Source organism: Camelus bactrianus, chromosome 21 (genome assembly GCF_048773025.1).
Source record: "Camelus bactrianus isolate YW-2024 breed Bactrian camel chromosome 21, ASM4877302v1, whole genome shotgun sequence".
Lineage (NCBI taxonomy): Eukaryota > Metazoa > Chordata > Mammalia > Artiodactyla > Camelidae > Camelus > Camelus bactrianus.
Window position 1 is genome coordinate 13,085,031 of NC_133559.1, and position 24,686 is coordinate 13,109,716.

Sequence of the window (24,686 nt, forward strand, 5' to 3'; positions counted from 1 at the left end):
CCAAACCTAATTCACCTAATCAACTCTAGACCCCGCCCCTTCTGGGCCCGCCTCCTTCAGGCTGTAGGATTGGCTCTTCTTCCATTTCCGGCTTCTGAGACCCAGGCGCATACGGCTTCCGGTGTCATGGCGGCTTGAGGTCCCGGCAGTCGGTGAGGCGGCTGCAGGCCCCTCCCTGCGGAGCCGCTGGTCCGGCGGGCGGGGATGTGACCGCGGGCCCTGCCGGCCTGCCCCGGGCGTCGCGTCAGCTCCGTGTCAGTGCCCTCAGTCCACACCGATGGCGGGATCCGGCTGCGCGTGGGGTGCGGAGCCGCCGCGGTTTCTGGAAGCCTTCGGGCGGCTGTGGCAGGTACAGAGCCGCCTGGGTAGCGGCTCCTCGGCCTCGGTGTACCGGGTGCGCTGCTGCGGCACCCCCGGCTCTCCCCCCGGCGCCCTCAAGCAGTTCTTACCGCCGGGAACCACCGGGGCAGCGGCCTCGGCCGCGGAGTACGGTTTCCGCAAAGAGAGGGCGGCGCTGGAGCAGTTGCAGGGTCACAGGAACATCGGTAATTGCCGCTGTCTCCCTTCTCTTCTTGCCCGGGTCCCTGTCCAGGCATACACTCCCTCTCTCAGCCTGGCGCTCCGTCTTTAGGCGAGAAAAGTGGGTCTGGCTCGCTCTCTATCTCTCGATCCAGGGCCCTTTACCATCCCCCTTCTGTTGTTTACTGTCTGCAGTACCGTGAAGTTGGTGGTCTGCTTTGCCCAGTGTCATTATAGTAGATGCTAAGTTCTGTTTTGCATCAGTTCTCACTGAAGAATGCTGCCCCTATTAGCACAGAGAACAGGAGGCATAGCTTTACTAGATGGTCATGTTTTGTACGGAAATTTCTAAATCTTTCCTTACCAGAGAAAATGGGAAATATTTCTAGTACTTGTGACGTCAGTGCTGATAACTCATGTAGATGTTACTTGATACATATTTAGTATGGATTTGGGAGAAATGACTCCTAAATTTTACATAGGAGTCCTTATGGAAGTGTGAAAATTATGCTGATACATCTGCACTTTATGCTTTTACCCAGGTAAGACCATGTTTCATAATTCAGATATTCAGAATGTAAAATATGTAATGATTACTAATGATTGAACTGTGAAAACCCAACAGAGAGCTTATAATTATTTATGGCTTTGGCTAGTAAGTGTCTTCCTAGCAAGCATGATCCATATTTTATTTGAAGAGTGACCCTTTTGTTTACCATTTTGGAAAAGAATTTCTTAACACTAGTGTTGCTGTTTTCTTTCTTTCTTCCAAATGGTGTATATAACCCTGGTATTTAAAAGGAAATTTTTTTTTAGTTTTTACAGGCCTAAGAACTTGTTGAATCTCTACAAGATTAGGTTAAAATATCATTTGAAAGTCTTGATCTCTCCTTTTAATATTTATATTATAGAGTGCTGTTTTGTACAAGAACCAATCTTCAAGTTTGCTTTTGCATGTTGTGACTTTTGCCTTGAGAGTACTTAGTATTTGGATATTTCTTCTGATCATTTTTGCTTGGCACCCTAAGTGCATATTCACCCACCATTGAGTGCTTGGTGAAACACAGTTTGGCTTATTGTGCCATATTTAATATCTTTGAATAGTGATCCGCTGTTGAAGGTCATCTCATCTTACCTTATTAAAATGGAATAACCCAGTTGCCCAAAAAGCTTACTCATGGGAAAAATAAATTACAGTGGGAGCTTGCTTACTCATCAGAGTTATCCTTATCTGGACTATCCCAAATCTGTATCTGCTTTAGTAGTCACTTACTCTGAGTCTGGTTTTTAAAGTATTATAATTTGTTTCTTTTTCTAGTGACTTTATATGGAGTCTTTACAATCCACTTCTCTCCAAATGTGCCATCACGCTGTCTGTTGCTTGAACTCCTGGATGTCAGTGTTTCGGAATTGCTTTTATATTCCAGTCACCAGGGTTGTTCCATGTGGATGATACAGCATTGTGCCAGAGATGTTCTAGAGGCCCTTGCTTTTCTTCATCATGAGGGTTATGTCCATGCAGACCTCAAACCACGTAATATATTGTGGAGTGCCGAGAATGAATGTTTTAAGCTCATTGACTTTGGACTTAGCTTCAAAGAAGGCAATCAGGTAAGATATACTTTCTCTCCCTACCCCGACAATGGTCTAAGCCAAATATTTTTAAATAACAGATGATTTAGTAGAGACTTAAGAGATATTTCTATCTAAAATACTGAAATGCCTGGGAATGAAGCAAATAAAAAGAATTTCATAGCCATACTCACGTTAAAAAAGGATATATGTTTGGGTCAGGTCAAGGGGGAGCTAGTACAAGAGGGCTCTGAAATTATTAAAAATACTTTTATCTATATAGAATGCTTTTTTTTTCTTTGAGCATTTGGTTAATTGCTGAGTTACTGTACTCTAATGGCAGAACACATGTGAGAGTTCTGGCAAACACTACATTCTCCATAGTTTATCGGCTCTTTGCAGAGTGTCCTTATTTATCAGCAGTGCCTACCAGGCAAGACACTACCTAAAGAAATGAGCACTTTTGTGTGGAAAGTGGACAGCTGGCCTGTGAGAACTGCTCAGTTAATGAACCAAAGAATTATGGTAGCCAAGGACCAAAAAATTTGGCATTCAGTTTGGCTCACTGCACTTTTAGAGAGGTGAATACACTGTAAAGATGGGTGGAAAATGGGCAGGTTTTTATTGGTTATAACACTTACTCATCTTCTTTAGGATGTAAAGTATATTCAGACAGACGGGTATCGGGCTCCGGAAGCAGAACTGCAGAATTGCTTGGCCCAGGCTGGCCTGCAGAGTGATACAGAATGTACCTCAGCTGTGGATCTGTGGAGCCTAGGAATCATTTTACTGGAAATGTTCTCAGGAATGAAACTGAAACATACAGTCAGATCTCAGGAATGGAAGGTAAACTACACCAGTGTTTTGCTTTGAGGTCCTTAATCCCAATTTGAGAGTACGCAGTTTACAGTGATTCTTACTGAGGACTCTGCCTCATCTCCGCAGTATTCCTCTTCCTGCGTTCACATTGCCTTCATTGCCACTCCTCGCTCCCGGAGCTGCAGATATGCTGGGGAGTGTGGTGTGCTCACTGTTCCTAGCCTGAGGCATATCATGAGTGCTTGATAAAATGTTTGAATGGATGCGTTTTCCTGAAGAAGCAAAAGTGATTTATTTTGTTTAGTAATGTAGTTATATTACCTTCCAAAATATTACTAATATAATAATATTCTATGAGGACTGTTAGAGTGGATATTGGTTATTCTTTCAAAACTGAAGGCACAGATAATGTAAAACCACTTGCTCCAGATCATACAGCTGGATGTTCTAGGCCCCAGATTCTGTTCCTCCTACTCAAAGTGCAGTGTTCTGTCCACGGTTCTACACTGCTCCATATTTATATGTACTCCATATGTGAACTGTCCGATAAAGTGACTGCTGCTCATAACATTGTTTCTTTGGGAACATGGGTTCTAAGTTCCAAACCTCTGACATGAGAATTAACTTTTTGTATGTTCATGAGTTAGGAATTAACTGCATTATGTCTTCAAACATATTGGGGCTTTAATGTTGTGGTGATGTCAGTATCCTTTAGGCCAGAGGTTTGATAATGCAATGTTTAGGAATTATCACTGATTTTGATATTAAGCACATTTTTCTGAGCATCTAATACATAGTGTGTGGCTATTATACCATACAGGGTTTTGTTTCTTTTAAACGTCTAGTCATTGATACCTGGTGTAACAATTCTTAGAAGGAATACTTTGATGGCCTAGTGGGTGTATCTGATGTTTACTTTTGGCATAAAAAGTGCTGCCATGTGAGTAAAACCGGTGTCATTCTTTATCATGAGTACTCCCAGTCGACTATTCTTTCTCTAGTGCTAATACAGATACAGATCAGTCACCTGCATTAGCTTTGACTAGCTTTGAGCTCTTGGACTATTTCTGCGTGGGCCAGAGCTGATCAGAGCTGGGTCACACTTAGGCATTTTTGTGTGTGTGTGAAATTTGGAGGCACGATGTACTGGGGGGATCGCCAACATGCTATCCCTAGATAAGAGCATCATTATTCTATAGTTTATCACTTTCTGTGGAGGCAGAATTGCTAAATATGAGCATAGGCTCTGAAGTCAAATCTTTAGGGTTCATACCTGGCCTTCACCTCTCACTTAGTTATTTAATATTACTAAGCCATGGTTTACTTTCTGTAAAATGAGGATCATAACAGCATATGTCTCATAAGATTATTGAGGTTAATTAAAAAAAAGGATACCTAGTTCTTAGCCTAGTGTGTAGCCTGTGGTTAAGTATTTGGTAAGGTTTAGTGATAACAATGGTATCGGGTCTTTTCGCTCACGTATACTTTTGCATAGTACTCAGGAATAAAATGTGTTTCACAAGGATTTAGGGTATGAATAATGTGACAGATGCAGTTTTTAAATACCACCCTGTTTTCTCTTTGACAGTTTATTTTATATCTATCTGAAAACCATTTGAAGATTCATCACTAGGACACTCTGACCCACCTCCCACATATTTACTTTCTCACTTTGCATTAAACTATATTCATATCTCTCTGGTTGTTTTGGTATTTGTTTCTTTAATCATTCACATAGTAAATGTTCATAGAGTGCCAGGTATTAAGAATGGAGAAAAAAATGTTCCTCTTCTCTAGAAGTTTATAATAACATACATAATCTCCTCCACTAGTATTGTCAGCTCTCAGAAGAGTGTTTTCTGTTACATTTAACTTACCAAGCAGTTCAGTGCTGTGTGCCCAGTACTCAATAAATAGACTGAGTTGAATAACCAAAGAAAGGCTTTTTTCTGTCTTTTTAGGCAAACAGTTCTGCTATTATTGATCACATATTTGCCAGTAAAGCAGTGGTGAATGCCGCAATTCCAGCCTATCACCTAAGAGACCTTATCAAAAGGTACGTTATGTGTACTTTAAAACTTGCTTTTCTACGTTTGCTGTATGAAGCTTTTTTTTTCCTGGATGGATTTATATTATTATTTCTGATTTGCTTAATCATGTAGAGGTTTTATTCCCTTAGAATTAAAAATCTTACTTTAGATATTTTATACAGGTTAGCTTCCTATAAGAAACAAAGTGATCAAATTGTTTTACTAAATTTATTTTCAAAGGAATGTTCCTCTTTCATGGTGAATACCAGATACTAGGCTCTTCCTAGCAGCCATTTATTCATTGGAAGATGAATGGTGGGCCACTGTACTTTTGGCCTTTCATAGCACTGGCTGTTTTGTAAACTTGATGGAAAATAGGTTTTTTAAGAGAGTCCTTATTAACTAAAGTCTACGTTTGCTTTGGACTACTAAAAAGAAAATTTCAAATTACACTTTAAATAATTATCATTGGAAACTCTGGGAACAGATACAGTGTTTCTGATTTCTGAGTAAATCCAATCATAATAGATATTTTAAAATAAACAATATGTGTTATCAAATAGTTGTCTTTTCACATTTCTGGCTTTATGGGCTAGAAATGAATAAAATAATTAGTATGCTGCAAAAGGGTAGATCTCTTGATCAAGTCAGAGTATTATTGTTTCTTTGGAATACTGACCTTATATATCTTCCAATCAGTTTTTTTTAAACTTAAACTCCTTATTTTGAAATAATTACAGATTCACGGGAAGTTGCAAAAATGTTACAGAGAGATATGTGTACCCTTTACCCGGTTTCCCCTAGTGGTAATATCTTGCATAACTGTAGCACAATATCAGAATGAGAAAATTGACATTACAGTCCACGGAGCTCAGATCTCACCAATTTTACTTGCACTTATTTGTGTGTGTTTGTGTGTGTGTTTTACAAATGACAGTAGTTTTAAATCGCTGTTAGTATCTGATTGATATTAGATATGACATGTTGCATTTTATATTGAAAAGAGGCAGTGTAAAATTATATGATGGATTCTGGGATGGAAGTAAATCTCCTAAGTTGTAGTTTTGACTTTGTTATTTGGATTTTTCCTCCCCTTCTGTAGCTAAGTAATACTAGATTTGGATGCTACAGAAAATTGTGATGAGGAAAATAAAAATTGTACACCCACTTTCTAGTGTTTGCACTTCAGTGTATTTCTTTTCAGTATTTTTCTTCGTATTTTGTTGTGCATGCATGCAAATTATTTGAGCCTTTTTTTTTAACTGTGGAGTAAAACACAAATACTGAAAACAAATATGTAATTTAATGAATGTTTAGGAATACTCTTGTATCCACCATTCAGGTTAGAAATAGAAATTTACCAGCTACTCCAAAAGTCCTCTGTGCATCCCATTCTAATATCAAGCCCCTTCTTTCTCCATAAAAGTAACCGCTACCCTGACTTTCATGGTAATTACTTCCTTGTTTTCATTATAGTGTTATTACTTATGTGTGCATTCCTAAACACTATGGTTTAGTGTTGCTCTTTTATTAAAAGAAAAATCCCTTTTAAGTTTCTCCTACTCTAAAAGGTCCCTTTCCGTCTCCTGCCCTCCTGTTCCCTTATTTATAAGTCTGCACATAATATGGCCGTCTCCATTTTATGCGTTAACAACTGTTAATATTCAGTGCCTAGATCCATTACTTTGTTAGGGGTTATGGAATGGTGATGTTCTTATTCTGCCGTTTTCTGTTCATTGGACTAACTGAAGGCAAAATAAATGCTTGATTCTCTTTATTTACTAATTTTCATAATGAGTTGATTCCCAGTCATCTTCCAAAGGGGATCATCCCCTTTTTGAAAGGTCAAAGTACCATTATCATTAGCTAATATGTTATTAAATATATTTGGTATATTTCTGTCCATTGCAGTTGTTGTCCTAATTGAAGTGGAAATTGTCCCATATTTGATGAATGTGAGACTCTGAAAGTTGGTTTTGGCAGACCTTATCTTTGACAGCTTCATTGCTATCTGGCGTGATAAGATGTTCCCACTCATCTTACACATTTCCTGCCCCAGACCTGGAAGGAGGCATTTCTCCAAGAAGCCTAGTTGCTTTTAGTAGGAAATGGTCTTTTAAAACCACAGTCTGGGTATTAGGAATACTCATTGCTACTGAGGTGGTCATTGTTTTTAGGCCTTTTAAGTACACAGAGTTCATACTGATATTTCCAATTCATAATTCAAGACCACAGTGTTATATAACACTCTCTGTTTTCAAACACTCTCATTTATCTTAGTTCTACATGTAACTAGATATTTAATGTTCACCACTGGTCCTTGTGTTGTTGTCTCTCTAATTTTAGTTTACTAAAGATTGATCTCTCCATCAAAGGATTAATATTCTCTGAGTTCTTGCATATTAATAATAGTTAAACTGCTTAAAGTCTGTTTGGGTATAAACATTATTGACATACATTTTTCTTTTGAGTATCTTAAATATATTACAATTGACCCTTGAACAACATGGGTTTGAACTGTGAGTCCATTTATACGTGGATTTTTTTCAATGGTAAATAGTGTAGTGCTTCACAATCTGCGGTGGGTTGAATCTGTGGGGGCAGAACCATGGATCCAGAGGAACTGTGGGTATGGAGGGCTGGCTATAAGTTATATGGATTTTCTACTGCAAGGAAGAGGGGGTGCCCCTAACCCCCACGTTGTTCTGTTCAAGGGTCAACTGTGCTCTGTTTTCTTCTAACATAGAGTGTTGGTGTGGAAAACAGAGTGCGGATGACACTTCAGTTGTCTTTATATTAAAAGTCATTTTGTCTTTTTGCCTAGCTGTCCAAAGGATTTCATGTTTTTCTTAAAAGGCTGGTGACTTTTACCAGAATAATCAATTTTCATTGTTCTGGGTCAGTATTCTCAGGAAAATATGTAGTTTCAGATTTTTTGTGTGTGTTAGGAAAATATTCTTAAAGTTTTTAGTGCTCTGTTCCTTTGCTTTGGTTTTCTCCTTCAGGCACTCTTAATCTACATATGCTGAATTTTCTTTGACTCTGTTCAGTATTATCACTTTCTCTTAAATCTTTTTTATCTATTTCATTATTGTTTAGATTTAAACAAATTTTCTCCTTTCTACCTTCTGTTTATCTCTTTCTTTTTTTTAAATGCCTTTATTTGCTACCTTTTTTGAAATGTATATTCACTGGTCACAGAATTCAGAGTTGACATTTTTTGGGGGGAGGATGCTATTAGGTTTGATTTATTTATTTATTCATTTACTTACTTACTTACTTACTTAGTTATTTTAATGGAGGTACTGGGTATTGAACCCAGGACCTCGTGCATGCTAAGCACACGCTGTACCACTGAGCTATACCCTTTCTGCCACATTGTCACTTGTGTTTATTCATCCTTATGTCTCTTCCAGCTTAATCTTATTTTCCTTGTATTTCTAATTCTTCCCTGAGTTCTATTAATTTTTGAATTTTTCTAACTTTGATTTATGTTGCTCTTTCATACCTGTATCTTTTAAAAAATGCCTTCAGCTCCCTTTGAAATGGCAGATTATAGTGTTCATCTGTGTTGTGGTCTTGTCTTTCTGGCATGTGTTCGTTGTCTGAGGGATGTTATTTTGCAATTGTCTTTTTTTGTATAATAGCTTTGCTAATAGTACTTTTTGTGTGGCTCATTTTTATATGAAATTCGTTTTCCTAAATTTATAGAAGAAGGTGTAGTTGTGACAGCTTTTCTGACTACGTGAGGCTCCTTCTTCTAATGTGTTATTTTTTTTTAAGTTTTTTTTTTTTTTTCCCTGAGATCTCCTGGCTCTTCCCCTCCCCTACATTTTTCCTGGTGTATTTGTTTCTTTCTTTCTCAATTTTCATTTACTCCATCAACTTGGATTCTCTTCCCAAGATATTTTTTCTCCGCAGGATTTTGCCTTGGAAGGGAGCTTCAGCTGGTTAGTTTTGAGAGGTCCTAGTGTCTAGATTACTCTGACCACTTCAGGTCTTACATTGGACCCCCTGCATTCACTTGGAATTAGAATGTACAACCCCGGTTTGTTTCAGCTGCTTTCCTCAAATTCACTTACATGAATACCTCATGGCCTTTTGGGATTCTTTTTCTCTTTGGTTCCTCAGATCAACCATTGCTTTTCTCTGCTTCCTTCTACATAGATGCCAGCATGGTGCAGGTCTACTGCTGTTGATGGTTTGTCCCTGGCCCCTTGTGTTTTGGGTTTATTAGGGTTACCTACTTTTGTTGTAGATGTTATCCATTGATTGTGGTTGGCTATCAAGTTGCTTTATTATTAGGGGGATTTGATAAGACTTGAAAGTCATCTCACCACTATCTTCTTTTTTTTTTTAGAGTTGGATTACCCCAAATCCACGTCTAGCCTTTTTCACTCAGTGTTATAGGGCGTGGATCACTTTCCCATATTGTATTTATTAATCAAAAACATTTTAAATTAAAATAAAATATGCCTTGGGAATGTATAGTATTTTATTGGACTGTTTACTCACAAATATCATTTATATTTTTTGTAGATGACTGATTCAGTAAGTAATGCTCATATAGTTAATGCAATGGTGACCATTTGGACATTTTTATTTTCTTTAATGGTTGCATTTTCCAAAGACTTCACAGAAGTCATATGGATGCCTGTTTTTGTGCTTCAGCATGCTTCACGATGATCCCAGCAGGAGGATCCCCGCTGAAATGGCGCTGTGCAGCCCGTTCTTTAGCATTCCGTTTGGTAAGTTGTACGTGTGTTTATTTTTCCCTTGGTCATTTGACAGTTAAATATGACACCAGAACTAATTTATATTCCAAGCTCCTTTGCCTGCTGCTCATCAGTTTATTTGGAGGGACTTCACATTTAACTATGTTGTAATGAACTTGACAGCCCCTCATATTGAAGATTTGGTGATGCTTCCTACGCCAGTGCTAAGACTGCTGAATGTGCTGGACGATGATTATCTTGAGAACGAAGAGGAATACGAAGGTCAGTTCTTCCTAAATTATATTTTAATACATCTTTCCTAACTAAGTGTGGAATAGTCATAGCAATTCATAAGATTCTCATATTTTACTGATTTACTTAATGAGGATATTGAACTATACGATCTCCAAAATACTCCCACTTTTTGATTCCTGCTGTAGATTGAGTGTGTCCCCTCCAAATCCGTATGGCAAAGCCCTAATCCCTAATGTGATAGTATTTAGAGTTGGAGGCTTTAGGAGATAATGGGGTTAGATTAGGTCATGAGGATGGGCCCTCAAGATGGAATTAATACTCTTTAAAAAGGAAGAGACAGGCTAGCGGTCCTCTCCTCCCTCCCACTCCTCTCCTCTCCGTCTGCCATGTGAGGATACAGCAAGAAGGCGGCTGTCTACACCAGACACCAAATCTGCCTGCACCTTGATGTTGGAGTACCAGCTTTCAGAACTGAGAAAGAAATGTGTGTTGTTTAAGCCACTCAGTCTATAGCAGACCGAGCAGGCTAAAACAGTCCCTAAGGTCCTTTTAGCTCTTTTACATCTCATAAGCTTTTACCAAATAAATAAAGAAGATTAATTTTTTCAGCAACTTCTTTCTGTCTGTTCTAGTCCTGACCTATGCTTCCACTTCTCCTTTTTAGCTTTCTTTTTTTGCACTCATTCACTCAAGACATTTACTGAATATGTGCTTGCCAGTGTGGGATTATTTGCTGTCTTTAGTGTAATAGGGGAAACAGTTATATAAACAATTATAGTTTAGTTAAATCTGAAGGTAGGGTGACATACTGAGACAGAGAGGAAGGGTACTTAACTCAATCTGAGTGATACATGAAGGCATTTCTACAGAGGTACTGAGTTCCGTTAGGTATTGGCATTGCTTGGCTAAAAGTTGGTTTGAGCTAAAAGTGGCTCAAAGACATAGAGATGAGAGAAAGTGTGGCATGCTCAGAGAACAGCAGATTGGTATGGCTGTATCTTAGGAGCAGTCAGTTGAAGCTGAAGAGGTAGCCAGAATACAGATATCTAATAGGCTTGTTTGCTTTGTTTAAGAATTTGGACTTTAATCCCAGAGATAGTAACACTGGAATAGAAACTGCACAAAAGAACTTTGCATCAGGGACAGAGTAGTCCCTGGCTTATGACAAGTACTCAACAAATATTTGTTCTTTGTTGAATGTAGTTAGAGCCATTTAAAATTTAAACTAGAAGAGAGATGCAGTCAAACTTGTGTTTAGTAAGAGCATTCTGGAAGCAGTGTGGTAAATGGCCTGAAAAGCAGGACCAAACTTAAACATATCAGTTGCTCGATATTAAACATTTTCTTTGTGGAAAATTAAACCATTACAGATAAGGCTGATTTTACCACACTGTATCTTGTAAGAGTAAACCATTTTATGTTTCTTAGCTTTATATAGTTACCTGACAAATGAAACAAACACAATTTCTTTGACTCTTGACAGTTTTAAGAATCTCCAGCCTTTGCTTTTTAGGATTCCTCTTTGTCTGAAAGAATAGTCTTGTCCTCAGCAGTGTTTTAATCACATCATTATGGTATAGTAGTTCTACGTGCTCTCTTGGCATCTAATTCAAAATAACTGCTTATGTCCTTTAGGTCTGTCTGCCTACTGTACTGTCTTCGTCACCTTATTCTGTCTCCTAATAATTTTTATCTCTATAAAACTCAAGCTTGGACTTCTTGAATAAATCTTAGGGTAGACTATACCTACTGTTTTCTGTGTATCTTGCTGTGTAACACCTTTTTTTCTACTTCTAAATACACTGAGTATTTTAATGTTTATATGTTGCTATTAAATCTTAAGTGCTTAAGAGTCTTGCATGAATTAAAGATCAATGCAGTGCCATTAATGCCTTTGTTAGTTCTGATTAGCAAGGTCATCGTCAGATAACACTAGTTTTAAGTAAATTTGCCTAGCTAGAAATCACGTGTTGAGACAGTCTTGGTGGTGGAAGAAGTTAGATTCAAGCCTTCTACTTTAGAACAAAATAAATTGCAAGTCATGGATGGGTTAGAGTATTCAAAACAAAACAAAGAAGTAAGGGAGGGAATAAAACAGGGAGAAAGGGAAAAGAAAGGAGGGAAGGAAGGAAGACGGGCAGGCAAGAAGGAGAGAAGAAAGGAAAAAAGAAATTTTTAGCTGAAAAATCATGGGAGGTTAAAAACATATATTCCTAGAGTGGAGAAGGCCTTTTACTACTATGGCACAAAACTCAGAAGCAGTAAAATAATAATTCAGCAAAATTTACCTTGACATAAACCACCACAGACAAAATATTTACAGTCTTATCACAGACAGAAGCTCTATAACTCAAGCCAGTAGATAATGGGTAAAGGATAGAAGCAGACAATTCATAGGAAGGTATGCACAGTGTATCTCACATGCACATTTCATTCTCATTTATTGAAATGCTGGTACCATACTGTGGTATCTTTGTTACCTGTCACATTGACAGTGAAATAAATACTTGATAACTGCCTTGTGGGTAAAGTATAGGAAAGCATATTCTCATACTTCACTGGAGAGGGTTTAAATTGGTGAACCTTTGTGAAAGGCAAATTGGTAATTCTAACAATTTCAAATTCATATCAATTTTGACTTAACAATTCTATTTCTAGAAAGTTGGTTTAGAAATACATAAGTGAAATGAGATATGTACAAGTTTATTTATTACAATATAGTTTATGATGGCAGATAGTTTGGAAATAGTTTAATTAATCAGCAGTAGGACACATATTAGAGAGGTTGTCAACTATTTATAAAGTGAAATACTACATAGTCATAAAAACAGATAAGAAAATTTCATGTAATGATATTGAAAGATATTGAGAGATCTAAAAATGTAATGTTAATAAAGAAAAAGCAAGATTGGAATTTTTTTTCTTAAAATGATCATATTTGCTTGTATAAGCTTATAATATTTATGGAAGGATACAGAAGAAACTGATAATGTTTATTGTCTTCAGGAAGGGGAACAGAATGACATTTTGGAAGGTCATTTGGGAAGAAGACCACTTTTTTGGATTTGGAATCATTTGAATGTATTAACTATTCAAAACTGAAATTTAAAATATAAAAAGAAAATTAATAAATGCATTGAATTTATATTGTTCTTAACTTAGGCTTAATTTTAAGTTACAGAAAATGACTTCATTACTTAGATATGGACTCTTGAATTCTTTAATTTAAAATTTAAAAATAATGAATGCATTTTAATTACATAAATATGGTTACTCTTATGTGTATTAATAACCAGATGTTGTAGAAGATGTGAAAGAGGAGTGTCAAAAATATGGACCAGTGGTATCTCTGCTTGTTCCAAAAGAAAATCCTGGCAGAGGACAAGTAAGTGGATGTTTTTTAATTCCAGAATGATGCAGAGGTCATTAAAATCCTGTACAAAATGTTTTAGTTGTGTAGAAATATATGCACTGGATGTTATGGGGGATCATGAATTTCGCGTTACGTCTGTTTTTATTTTCTTGTACTTTTCACTTTTTTTGAAAAGTTGTATAATATGCATGTGCTTTTTTAAATCAGTTAGTTTGTTTTTAAAGAATATGAATCTACTTTTAAGCCATTGTAAACAGGCCAACTGAATCATATGCTGATTTAGGTCAGGGCCAGCTACAGAAATAATTTGGCCTAATTTTGTTCTAATTAAGTATAGTTAGAAAATGATTTAGGTTAGGTTCTGATTGTAATAGAATTATCAGTGATAATTTTAAACAAGGTGAGAATCCTGAAAGCTGAGCTCTAGTCTCAACTTGACTTGCTTTTTGATGAACCTTAGTTTTTTCATCTGTAAAATGTACAGGCTAAAACTATTAAATTATATGGCAACAAATGTAAGAGAAATCTTTCTTTCATCAGTAGGTTTTTTTATTCTTCAGGAAACAGCGTATTATTTTACTCTGAGTGTTTCTCAGCCTCAGCACCACTGACATCTAAGCCGGGCAGTTCTTTGGGGAGCTGTCTTGTACGTTGGAGGATGTTTGGCAGCATCCCTGGCCTCTGCTCACTAGGTGCTCTGCTCCCACCCCCCTCCTCAGTTGTCACATCAGACATGTCTCTAGGCACTGCCAAATGTCCCCTGGTGTGTGAAATCACCACTGGTTTTGGATTTTTTTTTTTTTTATGGTTCAGTATTATGAAAATTCTTAGTAACTGAAAAAAAAAAAAGAAAAGAAAAGAAAGAAATCTCATTCTAGCCTTAGTGAAAAGTTCTCATTGCCAGTCTGGTAATAGCAACATTTACTTCATTCAGTGTCAGGAACATGCTAAATACATCATTGCTGTTACTAAATCAATATTTTGTGAGCATCTGTTATGTTCTAGGCACGGGGTTATAATAGAGATCAAAACAGACAAAAGAATATACAGTGATAAGTGCTGTGGAGAAAAAGAGATTGGAGAAGAGGTTTAAAGTGCTGTGGTGGGATGAACTGCAGTTTTAAATGGGGAGGTGAGGAAGGACATGCGGCCTTGAGTATGCCTGGTGGGCTTGAGGAGGTCAGTGTGGCTATGCAGAGTGAGAAAAATGGGGACTAGTAGGAAATTAGATCAGGGAGGTATGGACGTGTAGGGGGCAGATCAAGGAGAGTGAGCCTTGCAGGCCACTGAGGCAATGTTGGCTTTTACTCTAATGAGAAGGGAAGGTATTGGAAGATTTTGAATTAAAGACTGACATGATCTGACTTGATATTAACCTGAGTGGTCAAAATGAAATGGAAGACACACAGTAGAGAAATAGGAGTAATATTTTCAAGGGAGAAATATTCATGTTTAAGATATGAAAAAAATAAGTCTTTATGAGCAAGAAGGCATTTGCTTTATCAGCGAGAGAAGTAAGAAGCTTCTACTGACGTTTAAAGGAGAATGAAAGCAAGTTTTGGTAAACTCTTAGAATCACAGATTTAGCTTCTTTAGATTATTGAAAATGTCTGTTGCCTATTTGGTAAAGCCAGTTTGAATTTTTCAGTTCAAATTAACATGTTATTTTTTTAAAGAAATATTACAAAAAATTCTGGAAAATAGATTATGGGATGCATCTTATAATTATATAAAGTAGTCAAGATTGAAATGGCTCTAATATAATTATTTAATTTCATAATAAATTATAAAACAAGATGTGTTTCCTCTTTAATTTAGAATGATGTAATGTGTAAAATTATAGGTTATCTATGAAGCAAGGAATATGATAAAAAGCATGGTAGTCCTTCTGTAAGTGCATGTCTACTCATTGAACTTTGGTGTATGGATTTGGGACTAATTAATCAATTTAAAAAATTCAGAAAGAATTTCAGTATTCTAATTGGACATCATCTTCTAATTTTCCTTTTGCATTTAATGAAAAAGTTTATATTGCTAGAAACTACAGCTAACATACTTTTATTTTTATAAAAAATGAGATATAAAATATTATGTATATATCTAAGATGAATGAAATGAGTATTGTGTGATTAGATGATATATTTCATGATTCAGTGATATGTGTCTTCGCTACCTTGTTATGTGAAGTGTACCTACTCTGAAAGAAAGCACATAAAGCTTTGCCAATATCGTTTTCCCCATGCAGTTAGATTTAAATTAAACAGCTTGATGGACTATACTGCTTTGGTCATTTGGAAGTGCTTTGGTTTCCAGTTAACAGCATCCCTGGCCTCCGCTCACTAGGTGCTCTACTCCCACCCTCCTCCTCAGTTGTCATGTCAAATATGTCTCTAGGCACTGCCAAATGTTTAAATATGTCTCTAGGCACTGCCAACAGTTTAGGGATAGGTTCTGTGAATAGCTGAAAAGTGCCACTTACCTTTATATATGTTTTTTTTTTAAAAAGGCAATTTTTAGCACTGGATGATCTCCACTTTGTTTTCAAGAGTAATGTATAGCTTGAAATAGTTATAGAATGGAAGAGACAAAGTCAGTTCCATCTCTCCACTTTACAATAACTGAATTCAGAAAATCCCATCACTGGCCACAATACCCCAGGTCTGATGTCACACATCAACCTTAACAGAAATATTTGCACGAGACAGGGAATGACCAGTCATAGGCAGGGCATGGTGCATTATTTACCAATGCAAGAAGAGTCCATTAAAAAAAAAGTACTGTATTTGAAATTGCCTCTTTTTATGCCCTGAAGGTTTTTATACCCTTCGGAAATAACTTTTCTTTGCCAAGTAGGGCAGAGGCTCCTGTGAAATGGAAAATGAAAAAGGATAACCTGCCTGAACTTCTAGATAGATCCAATTTTAGGAAAAGGTACAAATGAAAGTTAAGAATCTGGAAATTGAAGAATCTTAAAACTATCTATTCTTGCACTCCCTTTGAAAGTCTGTCTTTGAGTGTCCTAGGATGCTCACCCCTCAGCTTGAAGAATACTGATGTAACGAATGAAGCTGAGGTGGGAGAGGCAGTTCTTTTCCTGGTTCACAGATTTACTGGTCACTGAGGACAAGTCATTTCAAGTCATTTCACTTCCCCGTAACTTGTTATAGATCATCAAAAAGAACTAATAAATTATTATGCTATTTCTTCTACCAATAGAAAAGGAAATTACCTAGTTTTAAACTTCTTACGATGGTTATGGCTTCTATAGATCTCCTCTGAGGCACTGTTGAAATGCAGTTGTTGTCTGGGCTGTTCGGCCCTATCTTTGTCAAGTGTCTGGTGGTGTTCAGCACTCCTGTATAAACTTGGCCAAAGGATGTATATTTGATGAATTCTTTCAGAACTGAACTGAGTCTAAGGAAGTATTCTAAACCTTGCAATTGACAAATGTGGTTCCTGGACCAGCAACACTGGCATCACCTGGGAATTTGTTTAGAAATGCGGAGACTCAGGCCCCATCTTAGACCTGCTGAAGCAGGGTCTGTGTTGTAACAAGGTCCCCAAGTGATACATATACGTTAAAGTTGGAGAGGCACGGTTCTGAAATGATTTTGATGAAAATGAAGTTACTTTGTTTTCTCTGTCCTCTTACAGGTCTTTGTTGAATATGCAAATGCTGGTGATTCCAAAGCTGCTCAGAAATTACTGACTGGAAGGATGTTTGATGGGAAGTTTGTTGTGGCTACATTCTACCCGCTGAGTGCCTATAAGAGGGGATATCTGTATCAAACTTTGCTTTAATCAGTAACCTAAGGACTATTTCCTATTTTTCCTCTTCCATTTCCTGGGTCATTGTATTCTACATCCAAATGCAGAAGTACCCCCTTATCATTTTAAGGGAATACTTTATACATTTATTTACTCCTACTAATGTGCAGCCATTACTCAAGCGGTGACTGCACTGCAAACATTTGGCACTGAGTAGGACAAGGCCTCTCAGCTATACATTGAGGGGTTTTAGAGCATCCATGTGGGCAACCTTTTTTTGTGCAGTAGGGCAAGAGCTGCTCTTCAGTATGTAACCTAAAAAGATGTGGACTAGTTCATGTGTTCATGAAGCAAAGATGAATAATATCATGTTGTGGTGAATATTATTAACAAATCTGTTAGAGTTGGTGACATCACTTACAGATTATTCCTCTATGTTGTCAGATGGTTCTTCCTTATTGCTGATACCCATAGCTGGCAAGCAGCAATTCCCTACTGTGCTCTTAACACTGAGTTATGACTTCTTTTAAAGGAGTACTGTAGTACTGAATATTCCTTTAAAGAAACTGCAGTGAGCCTATCTACATTTTTTTTAATTAAGGCTTTTAAAGTAGAAAACTGATGCTTGATCTTGCACAATTTTTTTGTCTAGTATGTATGCTTGAGTGAGTGTGCAAGTGTGGAAGATTAGAGAAGATCTGAGTCTGTTCTTTATAGCGTGAGTCTTGTGACTTAATACAGTCTATGCCCATCTCTTCCCTACCTGTTTAGTATCTGTAAGATTAGGATGTAAGATTTTGGGAGTTGTTCTGTTTGATATAATGAAATGAGAAAATAGTTCATTCCTGAGAGGCCTAGAATAAATGAGTTTAGACTGGGTTACACTGAAACTCTCTTGAAAAGTTTTGCTACATAAATTGTCCTGTCCTTCAGTCTGCTTTAGACCCTGTATTAGCTCATCTGTTTTGTACTGAATCTTCTGCAATTATTGTAGGATTTCTCAAGATAAGAGTTCTGCCAGCTATGATGGAAAATTGAAGTGGGTCAAAAAGAAAGAATTAGATGTTCAGTGAAGGGAAAAGAAAAAAAAATGGACAAAGACATGGTGAATGATCAAAGATTCTTATCTCTTCCTTTCTCTCTCTTATCTCCTGCCCGCTCCTTCTTTTCCCTTCTTCTTTACCACTGTCCTTAGCGGGAGAGAAGTTAGAGGAAAGCATCCCAGGTGGTCTGGCTTTTGACTGCAAGGAAGTTAAGAAAGGTGTAGCTATATAATAGCATGGAAGTAGGAAGGAAGAAAGCTCATAAAGAACTCTTAAAAGGATTCACAGTGATTTAACGTGGCCCCCAGTAGAGGATACTAGTATGCGTGAGTTCACGGATATGGGTTGGTTACGTGGTTTTAGGAATTATAATTATGGATTCTTCCCACTCGATAGTAGATTGTCTTCAAAGGTTCAAAACTTAGGAACCCTTTATAAAGCACTGACTATTCAAAAAAAAGTTGTATACAGTTGAATTTTTTGTTTTCTTACCTAAATGAAAATTTTATTTATTTATTTTTTTCCTAAGGAAAATGTCTTTTGTATCTCTCCCTACTGGAAGCTTCCTCATATAGTCTTTCCTTGTATGTGCCATGCAGGTGATTTAGAGCCCAATTAAGAATGTATATTTTAGAGCATGAATTATGTTACCCTATTCAAACAATTACTATTTGACATTTTGGTTATTTGCAGTTATCTAATTATTCAGGACTCTCCTTAATATTTATTATGAAGCCAAATTTTGTATAAGGAGGTGGATAAATGAGTTGCCAAAAGGCCTTGTGGCATGGTGCCCAAGGGAGAATTGTATAGTCACCTTCTAAATATGTGCCCCTAGAAGGAGGAACTATTATTTTTCATTTTGGCCCTTTCAGAGGTTGATTAGCTGGTTTGTTTTCAAATAGAAATTCAAGAGAGTATCACCAGTATTGTGGAGACCTCAGCTTTCCTAAAACATAAATGTTTGTACGGGTAGCAGCTTCCATGGTGATTAAAAACACCAGGTCCTTCCATATGTACTGATGAACACAGAATGCAAATGATTTCCTCTTAAGGGCAAGTATTCTGGGTTAGCACATGTACTTTTCTCTTCCCCTTTCCCCCCACCACCACCAAAAAGAAAAAAATCCTTACAAATAAACTGCAGGTAGGCTTCTAAGCTTAATGATGCAGTATGCTGCTAACATCTTGATGCTGAATTTCACAGCATTCTTTGTCTTCTAATTGCTGATGTATTCATGCATATGTAGTGTTTGACACTGTAGAATTTTATTACAGAAGATGCTAACTAGATTTTAAGGGAGCTGAGGGAATAATTGATGAACCTAAGTAACCATGCATTGAATTAAATATTTTATAGTAAAGCCACAGAACTGAAAAGAGATACCCCCCAGTGATTTAAATGGTTATTTTATAGCTCTTAGCCCCTTACTACCAAAGATGACATTTGCAGATTCTCCCTCCCTCTGATATTATAAGAAATTTAATCCTGATAACTTTTTTAAATCTGAACCAAATATTATTAAAAGATGCAATTTTCATGATTCTTTTAGGATGAAATATATACACAGATTTTGATTCCTTGAAGTTATTAAAACCCTAGAAATTTTCATTTTGAGAGGTAGGGTAGAGAGGTGAGGGTTCATGTCACTTAACCCCTACCATTTTGGGAAAATTTTATCTCAGGTAGTTTTTCTTTCCCTAAATTTATATCTGTGCTTCCTTCTCTCTTGCTTTTCAGTTTCTTTTTTTATTGTTCCATGGTATTGTCATGGTACATTTTTTGTCCCAGAAAAGGCATATAAATTGATTATTCTATAGGAAGTCTTTGGTTCTTTGGAAACATTTGAAGAAGGTGGCTAGTTGGCCACTTTCAAAACTTTAATGCTGTATATAGAGAAGACTAGGTGGAGCTGCCCACCTCAGTAAAAGACAGCAGTAGCTAAGAGAAATTATTTGCTGCATTTTAAAGGAATAATAACAAAATTAGCCTCTTGCAATAAGGGATTGCATTTATTATGACTGGATGTCTTCCTTGTTTTGTGACCATCAGTGTAGCAACTCTTCAGAGAAAAATTCCCTCTCTGCTATGCCTTGAGCCAAAACTATGGCTGCTTTTAGAACAAAACCATAAATATCATTTTATTCATTCTTCTCCCTGTTTTCACTGAGACAAATACCGCCTTCTTTTTGGTACTCCAGCTGCTAAAGAGTGCTGAGCTACGTTAAATTAACCTTAAAAAAAAACCAAAAAAAACTCTGAATCCTTACTTGACTTGCCTTCTAGATTGCTGTTACTCATACTTAGATTTTAACCTTTGAGCTAATTTATTATAAGGAATGCTGCCAGAAACAGTGCTGCCATGTAGGGGAAGCTGGAGAGAAACTGGGCATAGGTTTGTCTCTATCTTAGTGCACTGAGCTTTCACCCTGGTTACGGCTTCAGTTACCTTTCTGGAATAAATTATAGTCAGAGTTACAGCACTCAGATGCTGTTTCATGGCTCGTTTGAGTTTATTCCTCAAATACAGGTAACTAGTATTTTGGCATCATTTTCTTCTTAGGTCTTATATTCTGACCTTATTAAATTAGGCCTGGCTTACACGATTTCTACTATTAGTTATACGTAGCACCATGACATTTTATTTTCTGTAATTTAATGAAAATCAGCACCATAGTAACTGATGGTAATTATAACATAGTTACTCAGTGAGGGAAAGAGGGTGACGCTCAGTAACCACGTATTTTACCTGGACTTTTATGCAAGGGTACGTGCTAGGCGGCTTTATTCAGATTAGGGTACAGATGGAACGCATTATGACTTTTAGTCTGGTGGATGTAGACAGTCAAAGACTTAAGCAAGTGCCTTGTGTTTCCTGGAAAATATTAAAACTCATTTGGGTGAAAACTTCCCAGATGGTGGTAATTTATTGCACCTTTGCCTTTTCTTTGGAATAACTGATTGAGTTACGTAGTAGAAAACTCCAAAATCCTTTGGTGTACCTTTTCTTTTTTTGTACGTGTAAAACTATATATATTTGATTTTTCCCCAGTATTACATATAACGAAAAGCCAGGGTTATCTGGCAGAATCTAATTCTTCCTTGGATCTGGTTCCATTTTTAATATTAGGTTCCTTCTTCAACTCTTACCACTCTCGCTCACTTGATATAAATTATTTATTTCTTACCAAGTGTGGTCACAATACAGACCAGTCTTTTGTCGCAATTAGCTCAAAAAGAATTTCCATTTCTTAAGGTGCTCAGTAAATCACCTTTACTTTGAGATAGTAGCCTTTTCAAATTAGTGTTACTTTCTAGCTTTCTCAGTGAATATGAGAATGTTGAATCTGTATGATACGGAAGTCATCTGAGCCTCTTGTGGTATATTTGGATAAATTACGTTTTCTTAGTTATAAAGGAACATGGATGTCTTCGTTTTTGAAGTACCCAAAGTTTTAAAGATTTTGTTTTGTATTAGGTTAGCTGCTTCTCTGCCTGACACCATAGGATATATCATGTTTGTTATCTTAACCACTTCCCCCTTCCAGTGCTTTTCACGGCTTTTTAAATTGTATAACAATCAGTAGATTCACACAGTGATGTGTAATTGACAAGTACTATGGATATTTAAGAAGAAGGTAAACAATTTACATTATTTTTGCTGTAATTTTATAGGAGAAATGGACTGTAAAAGAAATATCTATAAACCAGAGAGCATTTAGGAAATTGTATTTTTTATAGGTGGTCATGAAGGTGGTCTTCAGGATATAAGATACATTGTTTGCACAGCCTTTGTTCTTGTGATATGAAGTGTTTATTCATTTTCCTACAGCTCAGCACTTTTTTGTTCCTTATACTGCTTATGAGGATTAATGTTTTAAATTTGCTTTATTTGTGCTTTTCAGAGAGTTATCATAATCATGGCAGTTATGTTTATGGCACCATAAATGCTGGAATTCATGGGAAATTTATCAAATGATTGCCTGAGTGTTATTTCCCATTAAATAGAGAAGCTGTTACAATATCCTAAAGAAAACCAATGGCTTATTTTGAAAGCCATGTATGTTTTACGACCTAGGTTGGTGGTATTTTAATTTAAAGGCAAAGAGTGTCATTCTGTCTTACTTTGCCTTATCTGACCATGAATACTTCTTGTGCAGAAAAGAGCTTCTTTTGTTATACTGTGTTGTATAATGAAAATGTCATACTCTGAGGAAAAAAAAAAAAACCTCAACCTCAAAACTGGAATTGTTAAATTTTTTGTTCCTTTTTGGGAAATCCTTATGTAAACATCATTGCTACTTGTTATTATCATAAACTCTTAATTGTCAGCAAGAGAATTATTCATAGTCACTTTTTTATTTCAGGTTGGAATTGCCTTCTCCTTCTAAGCTATTCCCTTAATAATATTCATGATGTCAGGACAGTGAATGCTTAAAAGCAAATGTAGTGAGGTGTTCTAAATCATGCATCCAAAATTATGCATCTACAGACTCAAAATCTTTTCAGTTATTTGAATTATCTATAGCTTTATTATTTTATTAGCATGTGTTGTCAGAGTCTGCCAAATTTAAGAGGAAAGAAGAGAAAGATAAATAATAAAACTAGAGGGATGAAAAGAAGAAAATCACTTCTTTATTGGTATTAGTAATCATCCATATAGTTTATAATCTAAAAATATTTATTTTTAAAAATCCAGGTTTCGTACCTGTAACATAGAAACATTGCCTTTTCTACACATTCCTCATTATTGTTTCCCCAGAAAATTATTTTAAAAGTATATGAAACCAGATTAAATATCCACATTCAGTTTGGTCTAATTTTTAAAAATAAATATTTGATTTGGAGCTTTTGTGTATTTAGTATATATCAACACTCGTGCAAATCAAGGATCAGCAAGAAACTGGGGATTAGCCGTCTCCGTATTTCCCTTTGCACACTGAGTACCGTGGGTGACGTTAGTACGCACTAGCTGCAACCTTATAGCACCTTATAAAAGTAAGTCATGTTTATTATAATAAAAAAAAAGTTAAGCTGCACCTCTGTAGAATATTTACTTTGCAGAGTGTAAAGCTGTCATATCTTTTCCAGCAGGATTTAACTCCTCATTCTTAATTTTTTGGGAAAAAAATCTTAAGTAATTTAACATTCCTGTATATCCTCTCAACAGAGTCACATCTGGGGTAGAAAGGATGCCCCGCCCACACACACAAAGGGCTCCATCTTTGTTATCTTTTGGTCACTCTTGGAAATCCAGTTATGATCAATAGATTTTAACAGCTTATGGCTTCCTATAGCAGAACTGGAGTGGTTGGTTGTGATTATTGAAAACCTACTACTGGTTTCCCTCAATAACATGTAATTGCTATGCTTTTGATTAGAAGGTGTGGTTAGAAAAAATGTGAATGATCACTTAAACCAAAGCCAGTTATCAGGAGTCTTCTCTCCTGTTGGTTTACCTTCACCTCAGAACTACAAGAACATTACAGTACATACTGAGTAGTTGTCTAGCGTTTCTACCAGCTGTTTCAATAGCATATTGGTCTTGGCATTTCTTGGCACTGTGGTTCTCTGTTCTTGGTGATGTCTTATTGTTTGTGAGGTTTTTTTAATAACTAAGTGGGACTATAAATGTAGGTGTGTATCAGTACCAAGGAGGTCTTTTCTCAAATCCCTGTATTTCTGATTTCTATTCAAGTCTTTTAAACCTGTTTTTTCTTGCCTAGTAGCAAAGAATTTTTATTTTCCACTTTCCTATATACCTAAAAGTATGGACACTGCGATTCAGTTAACTGTATTGCATATAGTTTTTTGCTGAAAACTTTATCTGTAAACACAATTGCCTTGTTCAGTTTTGTTGTAAACTGACTTACCGTAAGATGCACTGTTGATATGCTTTCTGATGTGTGTTTGTTTGATAAGAGTGATAAAATAAAGCTTAAAAATAAAGGCGTTGCTTTTTTATTTCAACTATTTCTGTATTTAGTATAACTATTCACGTTTAGATAACAGGTAAGTATACTTATTTTATGATTTAATTTTTACCGAGAGCTACCATTGAAAAATTTCCATGTTGCTTCATTCATCCATTTCTAAAAAATAAAATTTTTTCATTTTTGAAAATAGTGCATCAAGCTGACAGTAATGAAATGTAATTTTTTATTTTGGAATGCATGTTCTTAATACTACAGAAACAACCTTGTCTCATGAAAAGAACCATAATTCGTAGTTGGGAGGTTTGTGTTCTAATCTTGGTTCTTTTGTCAAGTTCAGTGACGTAATATCTGTCAGTACGAGATAGTAGGTTGAATGATAATAAACGAGCATCAATTGTGGGCATCTCCTAGATGATGGTATTATTTTAGATAATTATGTTTAATGCTGCCTTTTACATATGAAGACTGGGGTCCAAGTAGGTTAAATAAACTTGCCCAACAATTCATATGACTTAGAGGTGAGTGGTGTGTTTTTTAGGAAGCCTATGGCTGCTCAATATGAGAAATTGAAGGGAAAGAGACTGTTGAGAGGGATACCCTAAGAGATGTTTTAAGAGCTCAGACTAGAGAAAATGAGCGTTTAAATTAGTCGTTC

The 24,686-nt window shown here is 36.5% G+C and overlaps 1 protein-coding gene across 1 annotated transcript; it reads left to right on the top strand.

Moving 5' to 3' along the window:
* The first annotated feature begins 97 nt into the window (after positions 1-97).
* Positions 98-24,044, top strand: UHMK1 (U2AF homology motif kinase 1). The gene is made up of 8 exons (XM_010953774.3): positions 98-545; positions 1,838-2,130; positions 2,746-2,937; positions 4,872-4,966; positions 9,612-9,688; positions 9,839-9,937; positions 13,207-13,295; positions 16,938-24,044. The coding sequence occupies exons 1-8, from the start codon at positions 278-280 to the stop codon at positions 17,082-17,084; spliced, it is 1,260 nt and encodes a 419-aa protein (XP_010952076.1). The 5' UTR covers positions 98-277; the 3' UTR covers positions 17,085-24,044.
* The last annotated feature ends 642 nt before the right edge of the window (positions 24,045-24,686 follow it).